Raw genomic sequence first — 18,189 nt, 5'->3', positions numbered from 1 at the left:
CTGCGATCACTGAGGCTGCACCCCTTTAGTTACGCCCCTAGTGAGGCGCATATTTCATTTCTGAATGGGGTCCTCCTTTACCTCGTCGCCCGAAGCATAAAGACCTCCAGCAGTGAAGCAGTTATAAAAGTAAAGAGGAAGTATGTGCTGCAGAAGCAGGAATATTACACACTGCTTGTGGTTTACGGCCACTTCCCGCAGAGAAGGCTCATCAAACAGCCAGAGAGACAGCTGAGAGACACCCCAGCTCCAGAGAGCCCCATGGAGTTCCTGCACCGCCATTTCCCGCGGGTGGCCCAGGCAGTACGGAACGCGCTGGTAAGCAGGAGGGGGTGGGGTGCTGCAGCATCACGTCCGGCCATGTGAATGAGCCCCAGGGCAGGTGTAGCTGTCAGCTTTCACTCATATTACTCCAGCAAGACGAGTGTGCTATACACTATGCCAACGCTGCTATCAGAACAACGCTTGCTATCGGTCATTGTTAGGCGTAGGTGGGGGTTTTCTTTTATCTGGTATTTATATATCGCCAACATCTTCTGCAGCACTTTACAGAGTACATAGTCATGTCACTGACTGTCCTCAGAGGAGCTCACAATCTAACCCTACCAAAGTTATAGTCTAATGCCCTATCATATTATTATTATGTATTTATATAGCACTGACATCTTCTGCAGCACTTTACAGAGTACATAGTCATGTCACTGACTGTCCTCAGAGGAGTTCACACTCTACTCCTACCATAGTCATAGTCTAATGTCCTACCATATTATTATGTATTTATATAGCACTGACATCCTCTGCAGCAATTTACAGAGTACATAGTCATGTCACTGACTGTCCTCAGAGCAGCTCACAATCTAATCCTACCATAGTCATACTCTAATGTCCTACTATATTATTATTATGTATTTATATAGCACTGATATCTTCTGCAGCACTTTACACAGTATATAGTCATGTCACTGACTGTCCTCAGAGGAGCTCACAGTCTAATGATACCATAGTCATAGTCCAAAGTCCTACCATATTATTAGTATGTATTTATATAGCACTGACATCCTCTGCAGCAATTTACAGAGTACATAGTCATGTCACTAGCTGTCCTCAGAGTATCTCACACTCTAATCCTACCATAGTCATAGTCTAATGTCCTACTATATTATTATTATGTATTTATATAGCACTGATATCTTCTGCAGCACTTTACACAGTATATAGTCATGTCACTGACTGTCCTCAGAGGAGCTCACAATCGAATCCTACCATAGTCATAGTCTAATGCCCTACTATACTATTATTATTATGTATTTATATAGCACTGACATCTTCTGCAGCACTTTACAGAGTACATACTCATGTCACTGACTGTCCTCAGAGGAGCTCACAATCTAATCCTACCATAGCCATAGTCTAATGTCCTACCATATTATTATTATGTATTTATATAGCACTGATATCTTCTGCAGCACTTTACACAGTATATAGTCATGTCACTGACTGTCCTCAGAGGAGCTCACAATCGAATCCTACCATAGTCATAGTCTAATGCCCTACTATACTATTATTATTATGTATTTATATAGCACTGACATCTCCTGCAGCACATTACAGAGTACATAGCCATGTCACTGACTGTCCTCAGAGTAGCTCACAATCTAATCCTATCATAGTCATTTGTCCATCATAATCTAGGGCCAATTTTAGGGGGCAGCCAATTAATTTATCTGTATGTTCTTGGGATGTGAAAGGAAACCAGAGTGCCGAAAGGAAACTCACGCAGGGAGAACATACAGATAGTTCCCTGGCTGGAATTCAAACCAGTGACCCAGCGCTGCAAGGGGAGGGGCTTAGTGTTAAGTGTAGGAGGGGGTAGTCCTAGGCTTAGGTGGAGGGGTTAAACCAAGCAACGCAGTCCGTATTACTGGGACTTCAGGTTTCCTTTAACCTGACGAATCTAAAAAATAAAATTAAAAAAAAAGAGTCTCACTTACCTGGGGCTTCTTCCAGCCCCCCGCAGCCGCCCTGTGCCCGGGTCTTTACTAAACAATCCTCCGCTCTCCCACGGTGGCTCACTTTCGCTTTCTTCAGTCACCGTCCACTGCGACTGCGTGGCCCTGGCCACTCGCATCCTCGTTCGCTCACCCGTCTCTTGGAGCATATTGCGCAGGCGCAGTAGAGATCTTCGCGTACTGCGCCTGCACAGGACGTTCCCAGCTACGGGAGCGCATACGAGGACGGGTGCAGCCAGGGCTACGCAGGCGCAGTGGACATCGACTTGCAAGTCGGTGACAAAGAAAGTGAGCTGTGGCCGGGAACCAGAGGGTTGTTTGGTGCACGAGCACCGAGCGGCTGCTGGTGGCTGGAAGAAGCCCCAGGTAAGTGAAAGCTTTTTTTTTGTTTTGTTTTGTTTTTTTATTACACAGGTCCACTTTAACCACTTAAAGGATACCCGAAGTGACATGTGACATGATGAGATAGACATGTGTATGAAAAGTTCCTAGGACACAAATAACTATGCTGTGTTCCTTTTTTTCTTTCTCTGTCTGAAAGAGTTAAATATCAGGTATGCAAGTGGCTGTCTCAGTCCTGACAGGAAGTGACTACAATCTGACCCTCACTGATAAGAAATTCCAACTATAAAACACTTTCCTAGCAGAAAATGGCTTCTGAGAACAAGAAAGAGATAAAAAGGGGAATTTCTTATCAGTGAGGGTCACACTGTAGTCACTTCCTGTCAGAGTCAGCACTGAGTCAGCCACTTACATACCTGATATTTAACTCTTTCAGACAGAGAAAGAAAAAAAAAAAGAACACATCCTAGTTATTTGTGTGCTAGGCACTGTACATACACATGTCTATCTCATCATGTCACATGTCACTTCGGGTATCCTTTAAGTACCAGCAGTCTCTGCCACCTTAAGGACCAGAGATTGATGGTACAATAACGACGGAATCACCGCTGCACGCCGGGATCCTAAGAACACCCACTCTGCCGTATGTAATGTAATGCCTATAGGAGTGCTCTACATTGATAGACACGGCCAGGAGCCAATGAAATCGGCTCCTGACCGGCTCACATGGCTCTGCCTTCATAGAGACAGGCAGAGCAAGTGTGCTGCGGTGAGAGACGTCGGGATTCAGCAGCGAGATCGTCGGGGAGCGGCGAAAACGGCGGATGCACGCTGCGGCGGTGATTGAAACCTACGCCCTACCAGCCAGGTAACCACCAAAACAGGTCATAGATTTCAATCACCGCAGTCCTGAAGTAGTTAAAGCACAAAAAATTAGTTTTGTAATTGTAAATAATAAAACAACATATTCAATGTATTTTGCATAGAAAAAAAACACCTTTTTTTAAATATAAAAGGGAAATACCTGCTGCATCAATTCATAGATCCTCATTTCCTGCTCAGCCTCCGCTAGCTGCCTGTGCACTCCACCACCAAGTCTATTTCAACCCACATCTCCCCACTAGAGGCTTAAAGGGGAACTGAAGAGAGAGGTATATGGAGGCTGTCATGTTTATTTCCTTTTAAGCAATACCAGTTGCCTGGCAGCCCTGCTGGTCAGTGGCGTAGCTAAGCAGCTGTGGGCCCCGATGCAAGTTTTACAATGGGGCCCCCCCAAGCACTATATACATAACAATTGATACGGAACACCAAAACCTCCCAATGGCAACTACAGTATCAGAGGTGCAAGAAGGGGATGGGGAGCTGTTTGTTAATGATCCCTACTATTCAAAGTATCTATAGACGTGATTCTTATGAGCACAGGAGGAATAGAGAGCTAATACTGTAATTGAGGGAGGGCCCTTCGGGGCCCCTTTGGCCCAAGGGCCCCGATGCGGTGGCTACCTCTGCACCCCCTATTGCTACGCCCCTGCTGCTGGTCTATTTCTCTGCAGTAGTATCTGAATAAAACCAGAAACAAGCATGCAGCTAGTGTTGTCAGATCAGACTTATAAGTCTGAACCACTGAAACACCTGATCTGCTGCATGCTTGTTCAGGGGCTATGGCTAATAGTATTAGAGGCAGAGGATCTGCAGGGCTGCCAGGCAACTGGTATTACTTAAAAGGAAATAAACATGACAGCCTCCATATCCCTCTCTCTTCAGTTCCCCTTTAAGGTGGCCACACACCATACAATTTTTTAAATATCTGTTCAATTTAAGAATTGCAATCAATTTTTCTGACTGATTGTAACATTTCAAAGATATGACCAATGTACCACACACCTGTGTTCAATTTTCTCCTCAATTATGATAAAAATTATTGGAAAATCAGAGAAAATTGCTAGGGTGTGTATATTAATAAATTGACAATCTAACACACACCATACAATCTTTACAAAGATTTAAGAGAAATATCTGGCATTCCGGATCGATAAAAATCGAAGAAAACGGGAAATCTGATCGGAATTTTCAGTCGAATGAAAAAAAAGCTTTCGATTTTTTCGGGAGATCCGATCGTTTTTATCGAATTGCCTTAAAATCAGATAATTTTATTGTTTCGTGTGTGGCCACCTTTAGGGTAGGTTATCAGTCTGTAGGGGGCGTGGCTTCAGCTGGCAGTGCAGTCACTCTGCAGCCTTCATGCCCATGTGACTTCTCACCGCCACTTTGATCATAGAGACCTGACGTTGTGTCGGCTAGATCTGCCAGCAGAATGGCCAGTGGAAGCCCAAACACATCCACATAATATTTATCAGGGCCGGTTGAAGCAACACTGGGGCCCGGGGCAAAGTCAACCTAAAGGGCCCCCAGGCCTCTGACTCCCCTCTACCTGGCTCCCGAACAGGGGCGTATCTAGAAATCACTGGGGCCTCCTGCAAAACTTTGGATGGAGCACCTCCCGCCAACACACTTTCTGCACAGGTAAACTGAGAACCAATGTTATTCAGTTGGCTAGGGCACACTTGAATGTGTTTTCCCTGTGCAGATAAAAACAGACAGCAGTGAAGCACTGTGCACATTTTTAACAATGCTGTACAGAAGACCTGCTGTACACTGAATAGGGACTGTCTACAAATCTTTGTCTGTAAAGCTTTGAGTGACTCCTTATCAGTGGCTGAGCAGATGCAGTCATTAAAACAATTGTGCAGCGAGCAAAACATTTTTTCTTTTCTAGCCCTTAGTTGTCAGTCTTTCAGAATGGGGCCCCCTGCAGCTGCATCCCTTGCAGGGTCTATTGTTACACCCCTGCTCCTGACCCAGATACCCCCCCCCCCCCCCCGTTCTTCCCTGCTTCAAGGATGTAATCACTGGGGCCCCTGTAGTGCTGCCACTTTCATCCATCCACGCTGGCTGCAATACTGCAGGTGCATCCTTGCAGCAGGGTGAAAGCTGGGGAAGGGGGCAGCAGAGCTCAGGGGCCTGAATCGCTCGGGGCCCAGGAGCAATTTATATTACATAGCTCAGCTGCACGCTGTGGAGCAGGAGGAGATCAAAATGTCAGACTATCGTCAGAGGGGCCTGACGCAGACCGGATGCTCCTTAACGGCAGGGGCCATCAGAAATTTTTGGGCCCCATACTGAGCAATCCTACTGGCCCCCCCTCACTCCCCTCTTCCCCCACATGGCGAATCCCAATCTTTGAAGGAATTAATACACTAACGTCTGTGTGACCACTTTTCACTCTCTCCCCTGGCTGGGAGCGTTCTGCATATACTCAGTTCGTTAAGTCTATAACTGCGCTTGCACAGAACGCTCCCAGCTATGGCAGTACGATGGAGGAGGCGCTGACTGACTAAGTTAACTCCTGGATGACCCACCGGCACTTCTCGCCACATTAATGGGCAGCCCATGTGTGGCAATGCTCACCGGGCCCCAGATTCCCTTGGGCCCCATACAGCAGTCCCCTCTGTGTTGTCCTGAAGGCGGCCCTGCTGATCGGACATGTATAATCCGACATCAGGAGCTTAAAACAGCGCTTCACTGTCACTGAAAGTGTTAAGCCTGGACGTTGGCTTCAAAGCCAGATGCAGATATGTGATTTCTTGCTGAGACACATGAGCCGCAAATCATCAAGGCATTCCTGCACATCACCCATAGGGGGCAGCATTTGTTTATCCTCGGGGCCTAGGGATAGTTGGACCATCAGATTTTCCTGCACACATCAGTTGATGTCCTCTGTTCTGTTTCTTGCAGGTTTTCATCACCAATGTCACCGCGCAGGTTTTTGGTGCCCCACCGGATGCTCCACAGCCCAGACATGCCACGCCCCATGTGCCAATTCAGACCACGGCGAAGACAGAAGATCCAACCACACAGGAAGAGACCTGCAGCGAGCAAGTATGTGATTCCAGTCTGTAGAAGGATTGGTTTATACTGTTACCTCCCCAGGCCAATACTCCTGTCGCCTCCCTTGCGTGTACAGTAGTTCTTCCCACATACTGTACCTCCCAACTGTTCCTATTTAGCTAGGACTGCCTCAGGTTGGGAGGTATGGTCACTTGGCAAATCCCCTCCCCCCATATCCCGGCGCGCCACCCATCCTGTGCGCCCCCAGCCAAGCGGCATAGCTATGGACCTCGGGGTTAAAGCCCCGATGCAGAATTTGGACCTGCCCCCCCCCCCCTGCACTGGTATAGTAGCCTAATATACCGCAGTATGGTAGCCAGATAGGCTCCCCCTCCCTCCCCAGTATGGTAGCTAGATGTACCCTGTCGCCTCTTTTCAAACCCCCCTCTCTCCCGTACGATAGCCAGGTATAGGTGCCCCCAGGATAGGTAGCTAGGTATAGGTGCCCCCAGTATATCTAGCCAGGTATAGGTGCTCCCAGTATAGGTAGCTAGGTATAGGTGCCCCCAGTATATCTAGCCAGGTATAGGTGCCCCCAGGATAGGTAGCTAGGTATAGGTGCCCCCAGTATATCTAGCCAGGTATAGGTGCTCCCAGTATAGGTAGCCAGGTATAAGTGTCACCAGTATAGCTAGCCAGGTATCGGTGTTTCCAGTATATCTAGCCAGGGATAGGTGTTCCCAGTATAGGTGGCCAGGTATAGGTGTCATAAGTATAGCTAGCCAGGTATAGGTGTCTCCAGTATAGCTAGCCAGGTATAGGTGCTCCCAGTATAGGTAGCCAAGTATAGGTTCCTACAGTATAGGTAGCCAAGTATAGTTGCTTCCAGTATAGCTAGCCAGGTATAGGTGCCTCCAGTATAGCTAGACAGGTATAGGTGCCCCCAGTACAGCTAGCCAGATATAGGTGCCCCAGTATAGGTAGCCAAGTATAGGCTCCCCAGAATAGGTTAGATACCCCCAGCTGCCCCCAGTGTATGTAGCCATGTAAAGGTGCCCCCAGTATAAAGTAGGTAGCCTGGTATAGATGGCCCAGTGTAGGTAGCCAGGTGTAGGTGCCCCTAGTATAGGTAGCCAAGTATAGGTGTCCACAGTATAGGTAGCAAGGTTTAGGTGCCCCCTGTATAGGTAGCCAGGTATAGGTGCCCCCAGCATAGGTAGCCAGATATAGGTGCCCCGATTATAGGTAGCCACATATAGGTTCCCCCAGTATATGTTGCCAGACATAGGTGTTCCCAGTATATGTAGCCAGACATAGGTGCCCCAGTATAGGTACTAAAGCAGCACGTGGGAACTTCACGGAGGACAAGCGGCAACCTCTTCAACCTAGGCCCTTACTACCGCGGCCCCTACACCACTGCCAAAGACTCATTATATGCAGCAGAGTATGGGCGCACCGATAGCAGGGCTTCTCTCAAATCCTTCGCTCACCTCTCACTCTGGTGACTGGTTCTCTCCGTGTTGCGACGTAAGATCGAGATGCCGGGCAGGAGAGAGAGTGGTGAGCGGTGAGAGTACAGTACCGCTTTGAGCAGCTGTATTCTGCAAGTTTGCAAGCTGTACGCCACAAAGGCTACTCTTATTACACGCTTGCAAACAAAGTGCAATCTTAGCTTTGGAAATCTGCAGCTGATTTTTTCAATCATGAAAAAAAAGCTCCTGGAGCCCCGGGTGGATGTTTGTAGCAATTTTCAAAAGAAGTAGAGTTTTACTTTAAATAAAGCAGGAAACAGGATCTGTTTCCACTTCCTGGTTTACATAGACCGTATTTTGGCATTAAGCCCGCTATGGCAAACATACTGACACAGGCGACAACTTACTAACTCCACTACAGACCTGTATTTCCCATGTGACACTCAGCATTCTGTCACACAAAGCCACACAGATACAATTGTTTATTATTTAATAATACATTATTATTATTTAGTATTTATATAGCGCAAACCTCTTCTGCAGTGCTGTACAGAGTATACAGGATATAGTGACAGGATTATACAGTATATACTCTTTACAGCTCTGCGGAATATGTTGGCGCTATATAAATACTATGGGCTTGATTCATTAAGACAAATAGCATGGCTTATCAGAGATAACACGCCTTATCAAAGTTAACACACCTTATCAGAGTAGCATAGCGATCTTATGCCTGCTAATTGGCAATGACGAGAGCTCCACTCGTCCTGTCCTGAGCCCCTGCGGGTTCATAGCATTCACTATGCTACTCTGATAAGGCATGTTAACTTTGATAAGGCATACTATTCGTCTTAGTGCATCAAGCCCTAAATCTTACCTCCCATCTTTGAGAGAAGAAAGAGGGACACTTAAGCCACACCCCTAACCACGCCCCCGATACACCCCTCGCCATGCATACAATAATGATTTCATAAGAAAAATATTGTTTTATCATTTAAACCACACTGGTCCTTTCTATCCTGTTTCATTTTCCTTCATAACGTTTGAAAATAAGACATATATCATTAAAAGATGGGAATAAAGTTTAGAGTCTATTAAATACATTTTTCAATAGAAAAATACAGATATTTACACAGCTCAGTCCTGAAAGAGGGACAAATGAGGAAGACAGAGGGACAGAGGGACTGGATTCCCAAAGAGGGACAGCTGGGAGCTATGACATAATAATAATAATAATACATTTGTAACATCCATGTACAGCAGCCCCCTCCCATTCCATGTGCTGCCCCCTCCTCTATGTGTATCATCCATGTGCAGCAGTCCCTCCCATTCCATGCGCAGCCCTCTCTTCCATACCTAACATCCATGGTGCAGCAGCCCCTCCCATTCCATGTGCTGCCCCCTCCTCTATGTGTATCATCCATGTGCAGCAGTCCCTCCCATTCCATGCGCAGCCCTCTCTTCCATACCTAACATCCATGGTGCAGCAGCCCCTCCCATTCCATGTGCTGCCCCCTCCTCTATGTGTATCATCCATGTGCAGCAGTCCCTCCCATTCCATGCGCAGCCCTCTCTTCCATACCTAACATCCATGGTGCAGCAGCCCCTCCCATTCCATGTGCTGCCCCCTCCTCTATGTGTATCATACATGTACAGCAGCCCCTCCCATTCCATGTGCAGCCCTCTCTTCCATACCTAACATCCATGTGCAGCAGCCCCTCCCATTCCATTTGCAGCCCTCTCTTCTATGTGTTATATTCATGTATAGCAATCTACTTTCCCATTCCATGTGCAGCCCCCATCCTATTCCATGTATCTATGTTGACCAGCCCCTCTTTTTTATGTACAGCTCCCTCTTCTATATGTTGCAGCTGCATATTTGCAGCCTCTTTTTCAAATAATCTTGTAGGGGCTAAAAAAAAACCCCAATCTTGTAGGGAGAGAAAAAACAGGCGCTCAGGGCCGTCTACCACTACAGAATGTCTAAGGCACTTGAACTTTGTAGCGGTTGTAGCCGCAAAACGCGTTGTCTGATGTGCATAATGAAAAGCATATTCCTAATGAAAACCTTGCATTCTTGAAATTGGCATCACTAAGGTAAGATCTTCTTACCAATTTATTAGTCCATTTGAATAATTATACCTTGGGCACCTCCTACCCTCCCTTAATCTTTTTCAAATAGTTCCTTCACTTCCATCTACACTACAGCCTCCCTTCTTCCATGCCCAGCTACTCCCTATGGCAGCAGCTACCCTAGGCGTGGGCCTATGTGATCTTTTCGGTAATCAGGCCCTAAGTAAAATGTGAAAACTGTGATTTCAACACTGCTTTAGGCTTCCCCAAAGCCAGATTTATACTTTTCCCACCCCTAAGCCAACTTTCTTGTACAGCACCCTTGTGCACCCCCCTATTCCATGTCTAACATTCATGTACAGCAGATCGTTTCAGTTATATACAGATCCCTTGTGCAGCAGCTCCCCTCTTCTATGTGTTGCTCCCATTTTCAGCCTCTTCTTCCATATGCCGCAATCCCTCTTCCATGTTCAGCCTCCCCTTGGCCAGCTGCCGCCCAAAGCCCGGGCCTTGGTGGCCTTCCCAGAAATCCAGCCCTGGGTTTCCCATACAGCATTAGCAAGCGACTTGTGCAGAGCTCCCCTTTATATTCAGCATTGACACACACTTCCTCTTCAAGAACGTGCTCACGGTTGGTGACATCACCCTTCTGCTTCCTATTTCTCTAAGTGGAAGTTGCTTCTCAGTCTGGGACAGCCAGCTACCTTTACATTATTCACATCAACACAAACACAGCTTTCATAACTCCGCACAAAACACAAAGGCAGCGTTCACACTAAGACAATTTTTGCCATGTTCTCATGGCCGGTTCTCTGTTTTGCAATTTTTTTAAGGTTTGGTTCTTTGACTTTTTCCTCTGCGACTTCACGTTTTTGAGAGCATTTGTTATGTGATTTTTCATGCTTACCAATTAAGTTAATTCCCATGAGGATGTTTCTAAAGTAACTTCAAAATTGGATACGAACTTCGCAAAACGAATGCGATTTTTCTGCATTTCCATTGACTTACCTTAAAAGCGAATTGCACATTATACATGCAAAATGCACAAAAACCACAAAACGCACACACAAAAATTAAAAACTGCGGGTCAGATTTGATGCCATTAAAATATAGTTGATGTGCGAGAAACGTGAAATCGCAATTCTGCATGACGCACATGAATCTAATAATAATCTAATCTAATAAGTGTGAATAGCTTCAAAATTCAAAAATAATAAGAAGACAAGACAAATAACATTTCTATTGTGCTTTTCTCCTGGCAGAATTAAAGTGCCAGAGTTGCAGCCACTAGGGTGCGCTCTATAGGCAGTAGCAGTGTTAGGGAGTCTTGCCCAAGAACTCCTTACTGAATAGGTGTTGGCTTACTGAACAAGAAGAGCTGAGACAATCCAGGTTGCCTGTGTCAGGCGCAGAGCCCTTAAAGGAACCCTATCGATTAACATGTTTTGTTCAATTGAGATAGGACATGTTTGGGAAGTGCTGCTAAGTACTGGTGTATACATTTGAATGCTTATATCTTTGTTTACTGTTATCTAATTCCTTTCACACTTTTATGACAGCAGTCTGCTCTAATCTGAGCCATGAGGGGAGTGGGAATTCCCTCACAGTGCATCTGTTAACCCTGTGCATGTGAGAGAGAAAGTCCTGTGTCCTGTGTCTCTGACTGAGCTCTCTGCAGAGAGCAGAGGAAATGTCTCTAATGTGAAACATAAACATTTGTATTTGTGTGTGTGAAACATGACAGGCTTTTAATATAACTCTGCTTCAATATTACACTGTTCTTAGCATGTCAGACTGCAGAGGTTTATACCTTTGAAAATGAGTCATTCCAAACCTAGCTAAAATCTACACATAATGAATTAAAGCTTTTGCCTCTGATATTGAACATGAAAAGTAGGAAAATGTTTACACGGCTACTTGGACATTATTTGTACATTGTCATTTTAGAACACTTGGTTTGATATTGTTCCTTTAACCATTATACTATCCAGCCACAATAATAATAATAATCATTATTATTTATATAGCGCCGACATATTACGCAGCACTGTACAGTGTATATATATATATCTTGTCACTAACTGTCCCTCAAAGGAGCTCACAATCTATTCCCTACCATTGTCATATGTCTATATTATGTAGTGTAAGTACTGTAGTCTAGGGCCAATTTTAGGGGGAGCCAATTAACTTATCCGTATGTTTTTGGAATGTGGGAGGAAACCAGAGTGCCAGGAGGAAACCCACGCAGACACGGAGAGAACATACAAACTCTTTGCAGATAGTGCCCTGGCTGGGATTCGAACCAGGGACCCAGCGCAGCAAGGCGAGAGAGCTAACCACTACACCACCGTGCTGCCCTAATCATAATAATAAGTAAAATCTGAAAGCTGATATTGTTTTGCAAACTTATGTGGCTTCATCAGAACCTTCCTGATGTCGGTAACATCACGGTTTGCATATTGCAACAAAATAGATAAAGAATAGTTCATTATCTCCATATAGTGGTGGGCATAACAACTCATAATTTACGGATCTCCGTAATTATGAGCCGTAATTGCGGATTCCAACATCGAGGTTGGAATTCGTAATTGGCCACGGTTACGAGTTGCGACTTCCAGTGGCTTAAAGTGGACAAAAATTAAAAATACAAGATTTTTGAAATAAAATCTATTTTATAAATTATAATAATAAATAGCAGCCTTTTTTCAGCTGCATGATGACAAATATAAAATATTTTACATTTATTGGAGGAACCCCTCCCTTCCTTTCATATTGCGGACAGAATCCGGCAGACTGGTGGAGTAGGTGGTGTCCAGAAAAGGAGGAATACTAATGGCTGCCCCCTGTATAACCCTAGTTATGAAAAGAGAAAGGTGAAAAGCATGCACTGAAATGCTCATAGGCTAGAAGGAGTGTTTATTTATCTTTGTATGTGTCAGAGTGCTGCAACTAAATATTTTGAATTAAAAAAATTTTTGGTTTGGGTCCGCTTTAAGGAGCTTGTGGGCCCTGGTGTGAGTTTTACATGCGGCCCCAAGCACTCTATTGATATGGAGCCTCAAAACCTACCAAAGACAGCTGCAGTGTCAGAGAGGTGTAATCAGAGAAAGGAAAAAAAAGTTTATCAAAGTAAATCCATGGTAAGAGTGATATGGAGGCTGCCATATTTATTTCCTTTTAAACAATACCAGTTGCCTGGTAGCCCTGTTGGTTTAATTGGCTGCAGTAGTATCTGAATCACACACCAGAAACAAGCATGCAGATAATCTTGTCAGATCTGACAATAATGTCAGAAACACCTGATCTGCTGCATGCTTGTTCAGGGGCTATGGCTAAAAGTATTAGAGGTAGATCAGCAGGATAGCCAGGCAACTGGTATTGTTTAAAAGGAAATAAATATGGCAGCCTCCATACCCCTCTCACCTTGGGTTCTTTTTAAGGGTTACTTACCACTATTTTATAGCATCAATGCAAAGTTAGTAAGATGGATGAAGGAGGGCCCTTAGTTGACCCCTCTGGTACAGGGGCCCTGGTGCGGTTGTATCACCTATTGCTACGCCACTGGCGTACATTACAGAAGTGCAGTGTTTTTGCATGTTTGGACCAATCAGAATGTCCCTAGCAACCAATAGGACTGAGCAGCTCTATTGGCCATGCTTATTCTTTGTTGGTCATTTATGGTGATGTTTCAACCTGTCCTTAGCTTTATCTTTACTGGATTCTAATATAATGCTAAAATTGCTTTGTGCAAGTGTATGTTGTGTTAGCCTGTTTTACCGCAGGGTAGCGCAACAACACTGCAAGCCAAAGGTGCCTAGCACACTTACTGCATCACGTTGCACTGGAAGTGCCGATCGGCAACCTAGCCGCCGCAAAGTCATCAGAGCGTCAGACTTCCGCAGCGACGCCCTGGCTGCTGAATGCATGCAAGTCAATAGGCAGCACATGGATTTTTCAGGACCAAGGCTTACACCCCCTCCCCCCCCCCCCCCCTAGTGACCAGACTATTTTTACAATATAATGTTCTGCAGCTTTAATAGCTTGCTGCAGGGCCATATCACTTAGCAAGCAAGTGAATCCCCCCCCCTTCTCTGCCCACCAACATAGATTTCTGTTGGTGGGCTCTGATCGCTGGTGTAATGATTGTCTATTTTTTTTATTCATTTGTATTTTTTTTTTATACATTTCTCTATTTTTGTATTTATTTTAAAGAGACCCCGAGGTGGGATTTAATAAAGTTGGTAGGGCACAGAGGCTGGTTGTGCACACTATCATCAGCCTCTGTTGCCCTATGGTGTGCCTCCAGGATCCCCCTGCGCTCTGCTGTCCCCTGTAACAAAAAACCACCGTGCTAGAGACACACACAGCGTGTTGCCAGCAGGCTGTTTACCTATGTGGTGCCTGTCAGCGCCGCTCCCCCGCCTCCTCTATATCGGCACTCCCTGCCTGCGTCCCTTCCCTCCAATCAGCGGGGAGGGAAGGGACACGGGCGGGGAGCAGCGATATAGAAGAGGCGGGGGAGCAGCGGTGACAGGCACCACATAGGTAAATAGCCTGCTGGTGACATGCTGTGTGTGTCGCTAGCACGGCGTTTTTTGTTACAGGGGACAGCAGAGCGCAGGGGGGTCCTGGAGGCACACAATAGGGCAACAGAGGCTCTGTGCCCTACCAACTTAATTAATTACTCCCCTCCCTACCCCCGACAGCCAATCACCACAATCCCCTCTCATAGGCATCAGCCTATGAGAGGGGATCACGATCGGAGCCTCTAGGGGACAGCCGAGTGTCAGGGCTGTCCCCAGTATAGCGCTGCAGTAGATCGCAGTGCTGTACAATGTAAATAGATGGCAGTTTAGTCATCTCACAGTCTGCTGGTAGAGTGATGACGAGCGGAGCTCCGTCACTCAAGCGGGGATGCTTGTGCCGCAGCAGGCACGATCCCCTGTAAAACCTCGCCCCAGGACTTGACGCCTTTTGGGATTATGTGGTCCTGGGGCTGCCACCTTCCCGACACCTATCGCCATTAGTTGGTCGGGAGTGGATTAAATATGTTGGTGGCGGCGTGCATTGCGTGGAATGATGGAAATATGATGGGGAAACCCAGGGCTCCCAGTGACGTACTTCCTGTCCAGCAGAGAGTACATCACGTGGCGGGAAGCAGCACTATGCATATGACCCTGTCGGCGCACCCCACTGCAGGTTCATATGAATGAAGTTTTTTGTGATATGATGCAAAGGGGCGAAGCATCGCAACGCAATGGCCGTGTGTAAAACTGGCCTTACAGAAAAAATTCTACTTGTTGTTTCTTGGTGTCACCCTGTTGTTCTCTTTTTCCAGGCGAGGGACCTTCTAAACTCATGTTCAGAGTGCACCGAAGCCATAGAACTGGACGAAGAGAGTCCCGCTGCCCCTTCAGGTAAAATCTCACAATTTCGTAAAGCTGAGCACCTCCTGCAGGTCTGCAGTGTCCACCTACACATTGCTGTAATTGCCTGCCGAACACTTTAACGACAAAAAGATCTGCTTGTTATATCCTTCCTAAACAGAGATCAATGATTTTAAGAAATACTTGGGAATGAGGAAACCATAAAAACAAAGCATAAAGAAACATGACCAAGGCTACACCTGCTATTGCTGGAATTCTGTTTTTGTCCCCACGTTTATTGCCTGATAAAGCGGGCTCGGCCTGCGAAACGCGTTGCACTTTTGGGGTACCATATAATAAATGTGATTGCTACTTTTCAGACAGTCTTTCGTGTCTGCTTTATGGAGGTAAGTCCACCGCTTCCTCCCAGCAAATTTTAAAGGTTTTATCCACTTTTATTCTGCTGGCGCCTCTGTTCTCCTACTGCAAAATCGTGTCCACCCCTGGTGGAGGGGTGATCTACCCCTTTTTTCTCATCTACAGAGAGCGACTTCTTAGCCTTGAGTGAGGACAGGTCTAATCTCCTCACCTGCCTATACAGTGGTTGCCTTTGTGGTAACCCACGTTTGTGAGTATATTCTTCTCACTGATTTGCCTTACTTTGTTTATGTTTTAACATACTACACTATATTGGGCTCTCGGTTTCTCTACATTTTATGACCAAGGACCAGTATACTGTAGTATTCCAAGCATGCTTTAATAAATAATAGTACTCAAAAGTTATTGTTACTATCGAATGATAATATCTTCACTACATCAGAAATACATGCTGTGATGAAACCATTCCTGTATACGTCCTGGTATGCAAAGAAAGGGAGAAATTGGTAAACTTAACCACTTCCTTACTACCGCCACGATTATCTAACCCCCTGTATACTTACCGTTAGTGGGGAGAACAGTGAATGGGAACACAGTTACCCATTCATTGATCTAAGTCCCTATATCAATGATCACCAGCATCAATGAAATGCCTGCAGTCATTGTAACAAATACAGCACCACTTCGACGCGTTAACTTCCTGTTTGCGTACTAACAGAATGCGCAGGAAGAAAATGCGGGAGGATATCTTGTGTCCCAAATTAAAGCCAAATTAAATATTTGCCTATATACAAAGAAATTTAAAAAATACAGTTACCTTAGGGACTAAACTTTTTTAACCACTTCACAACTGAGGGGTTTTACCCCTTCAGCATCCGAGCAATTTTCACCTTTCAGCGCTCCTTCCATTCATTCGTCTATAACTTTATCATTACTTATCACAATGATTTGAACTATATCTTGTTTTTTTCGCCACCAATTAGGCTTTCTTTAGGTGGGACATTATGCCAAGAATTATTTTATTCTAAATATGTTTTAATGGGAAAATAGGAAAACATTTTGAAAAAAAAACGTGCACGATCGCAGGAGTGCGCGCACGTGCGAGCGGGAGCGCGGACAGTGGCAGCAGCGGCGGGGGGTGCGTATATCTACGCTCCGGGCGGGGAACTGAAGTCCAAAGGAGCGTAGATATACTGTACCCGGGCGGCGAAGTGGTTAATATGTATGTCATGAGAGTATACTACTGTTATTTTTGCAATTATGGGCTTGTAATTAGTGATGAACACAAAACAGAAAAAAAAAATCTTTATTTCCAAATAAAATATTGTCGCCATACATTGTATTAGGGAAATATTTTAAACGTTGTAATAACCGGGACAAATGGGCAAATAAAATGCGTGGGATTTATCCACAGTAGAATGTTTTATTTTAAAAGTATAATGTTTTTGTTATTGTTCCCATTAAAATGCATTTAGAATAAAAATTCTTAGCAAAATGTACTACCCAAAGAAAGCCTAATTGGTGGGGAAAAAAACAAGCTATAGATTATTTCTTTGTGATAAGTAGCTATAAAGTTACAGGACCACTATCCCGAAATTTCTAAAAACTAAAACTAAAAAAGATTTAATCTGGAAAGAATGCTAGTAGAAGGGATAGTGAAGGGTTAAGAATTAGTTAAAAAATAAATCCCCCTGCCATTTACACATTCACAGCAGTCGTGAATGTGAGAGCTCTTCCTAGGGACAGCTCCTATCTGCCTGGCTAACATCACAGAAGGAGACAGTTTTACTGCTTGAAAAGCCATTTGCAGCCCTCAGTACAGTCTAATAATCTGAGCCAGCAAATAGGAGCTGTCCGTCGGAAAAGCTCTCACATTCACTACTGAAAAAAGTCCCCTGGGGGGTACTCACCTCAGGGTCCCAATGAGGCTTCCCCCACCCCTGTAGCTGCAAGCAGTCCAGCGCTGGCTCCCCTGAAGTCTCCGTCAATCCTCCCTCGACAAGCCTGACAAGCACTGATTTATTTACCTTCCTTGGCTCCAGCGGGGGCGCTGTTGTGGCTCTCCGCTCGGAGATAGGCGGAAATAGCCGATCTCCCTGGGGTCCGCTCTACTACGCAGAGGCAGGGGACTTGCGCCTGCGCAGTAGAGCAGCCCGACAGCGATCGGCTATTTCCGCCTATCTCCGAGCGGAGAGCCGATACTGCGCCTGCACTAGAGGCGGGAAGGTAAATATTTACATCCCCACTGTTTGGAGGGGCACAGGACACAGGAGGACGGGGGGAGCCTCGATAGGATCCGGAGGCTTCCCCCACCCCAGGTGAGTACCCCCCAGGGGAACATTTTCTCATTACAGGTTTTCTTTAACCCTTCACTATCCCTTCGACTAGCATTCTTTCCAGAATAAATCTTTTTTAGTTTTATTTTTTAGAAATTTTGCGATAGTGGTCCTTTAGTGGCGAATGAATCGGAGGAGCACTGATATGTGAAAATTGCTCTGGTATAGAAGTGGAAGAAAACCCTTAGTAGGGAAGTGGTTAAGATATAGATCGACCATATGAGATGATATTTCCCCTATTTAGAACAACTGGGACCTGACTACCCTGCTCGATTCTATGTTTCTTGTATAGTATAGTTTGTGGTCTATTATATAGGATAGCCAC

General features: G+C 45.4%; 1 protein-coding gene across 1 annotated transcript in view; it reads left to right on the top strand.

The window, feature by feature from the left end:
* The first annotated feature begins 261 nt into the window (after positions 1–261).
* The window catches only part of LOC137525964 (uro-adherence factor A-like), a 64,583-nt gene continuing 46,655 nt past the window's right edge, over positions 262–18,189 (top strand). The window contains exons 1-3 of the mRNA XM_068247174.1: positions 262–318; positions 6,147–6,290; positions 15,123–15,201. Coding sequence (XP_068103275.1) covers positions 262–318; positions 6,147–6,290; positions 15,123–15,201 — 280 coding nt within the window. The remainder of the gene's footprint in view (positions 319–6,146; positions 6,291–15,122; positions 15,202–18,189) is intronic.

The sequence above is a fragment of the Hyperolius riggenbachi genome, chromosome 7, assembly GCF_040937935.1.
Source record: "Hyperolius riggenbachi isolate aHypRig1 chromosome 7, aHypRig1.pri, whole genome shotgun sequence".
Lineage (NCBI taxonomy): Eukaryota > Metazoa > Chordata > Amphibia > Anura > Hyperoliidae > Hyperolius > Hyperolius riggenbachi.
Note: the sequence above shows the minus strand (reverse complement) of the source record. Positions and strands in the feature narration are given on the sequence as shown.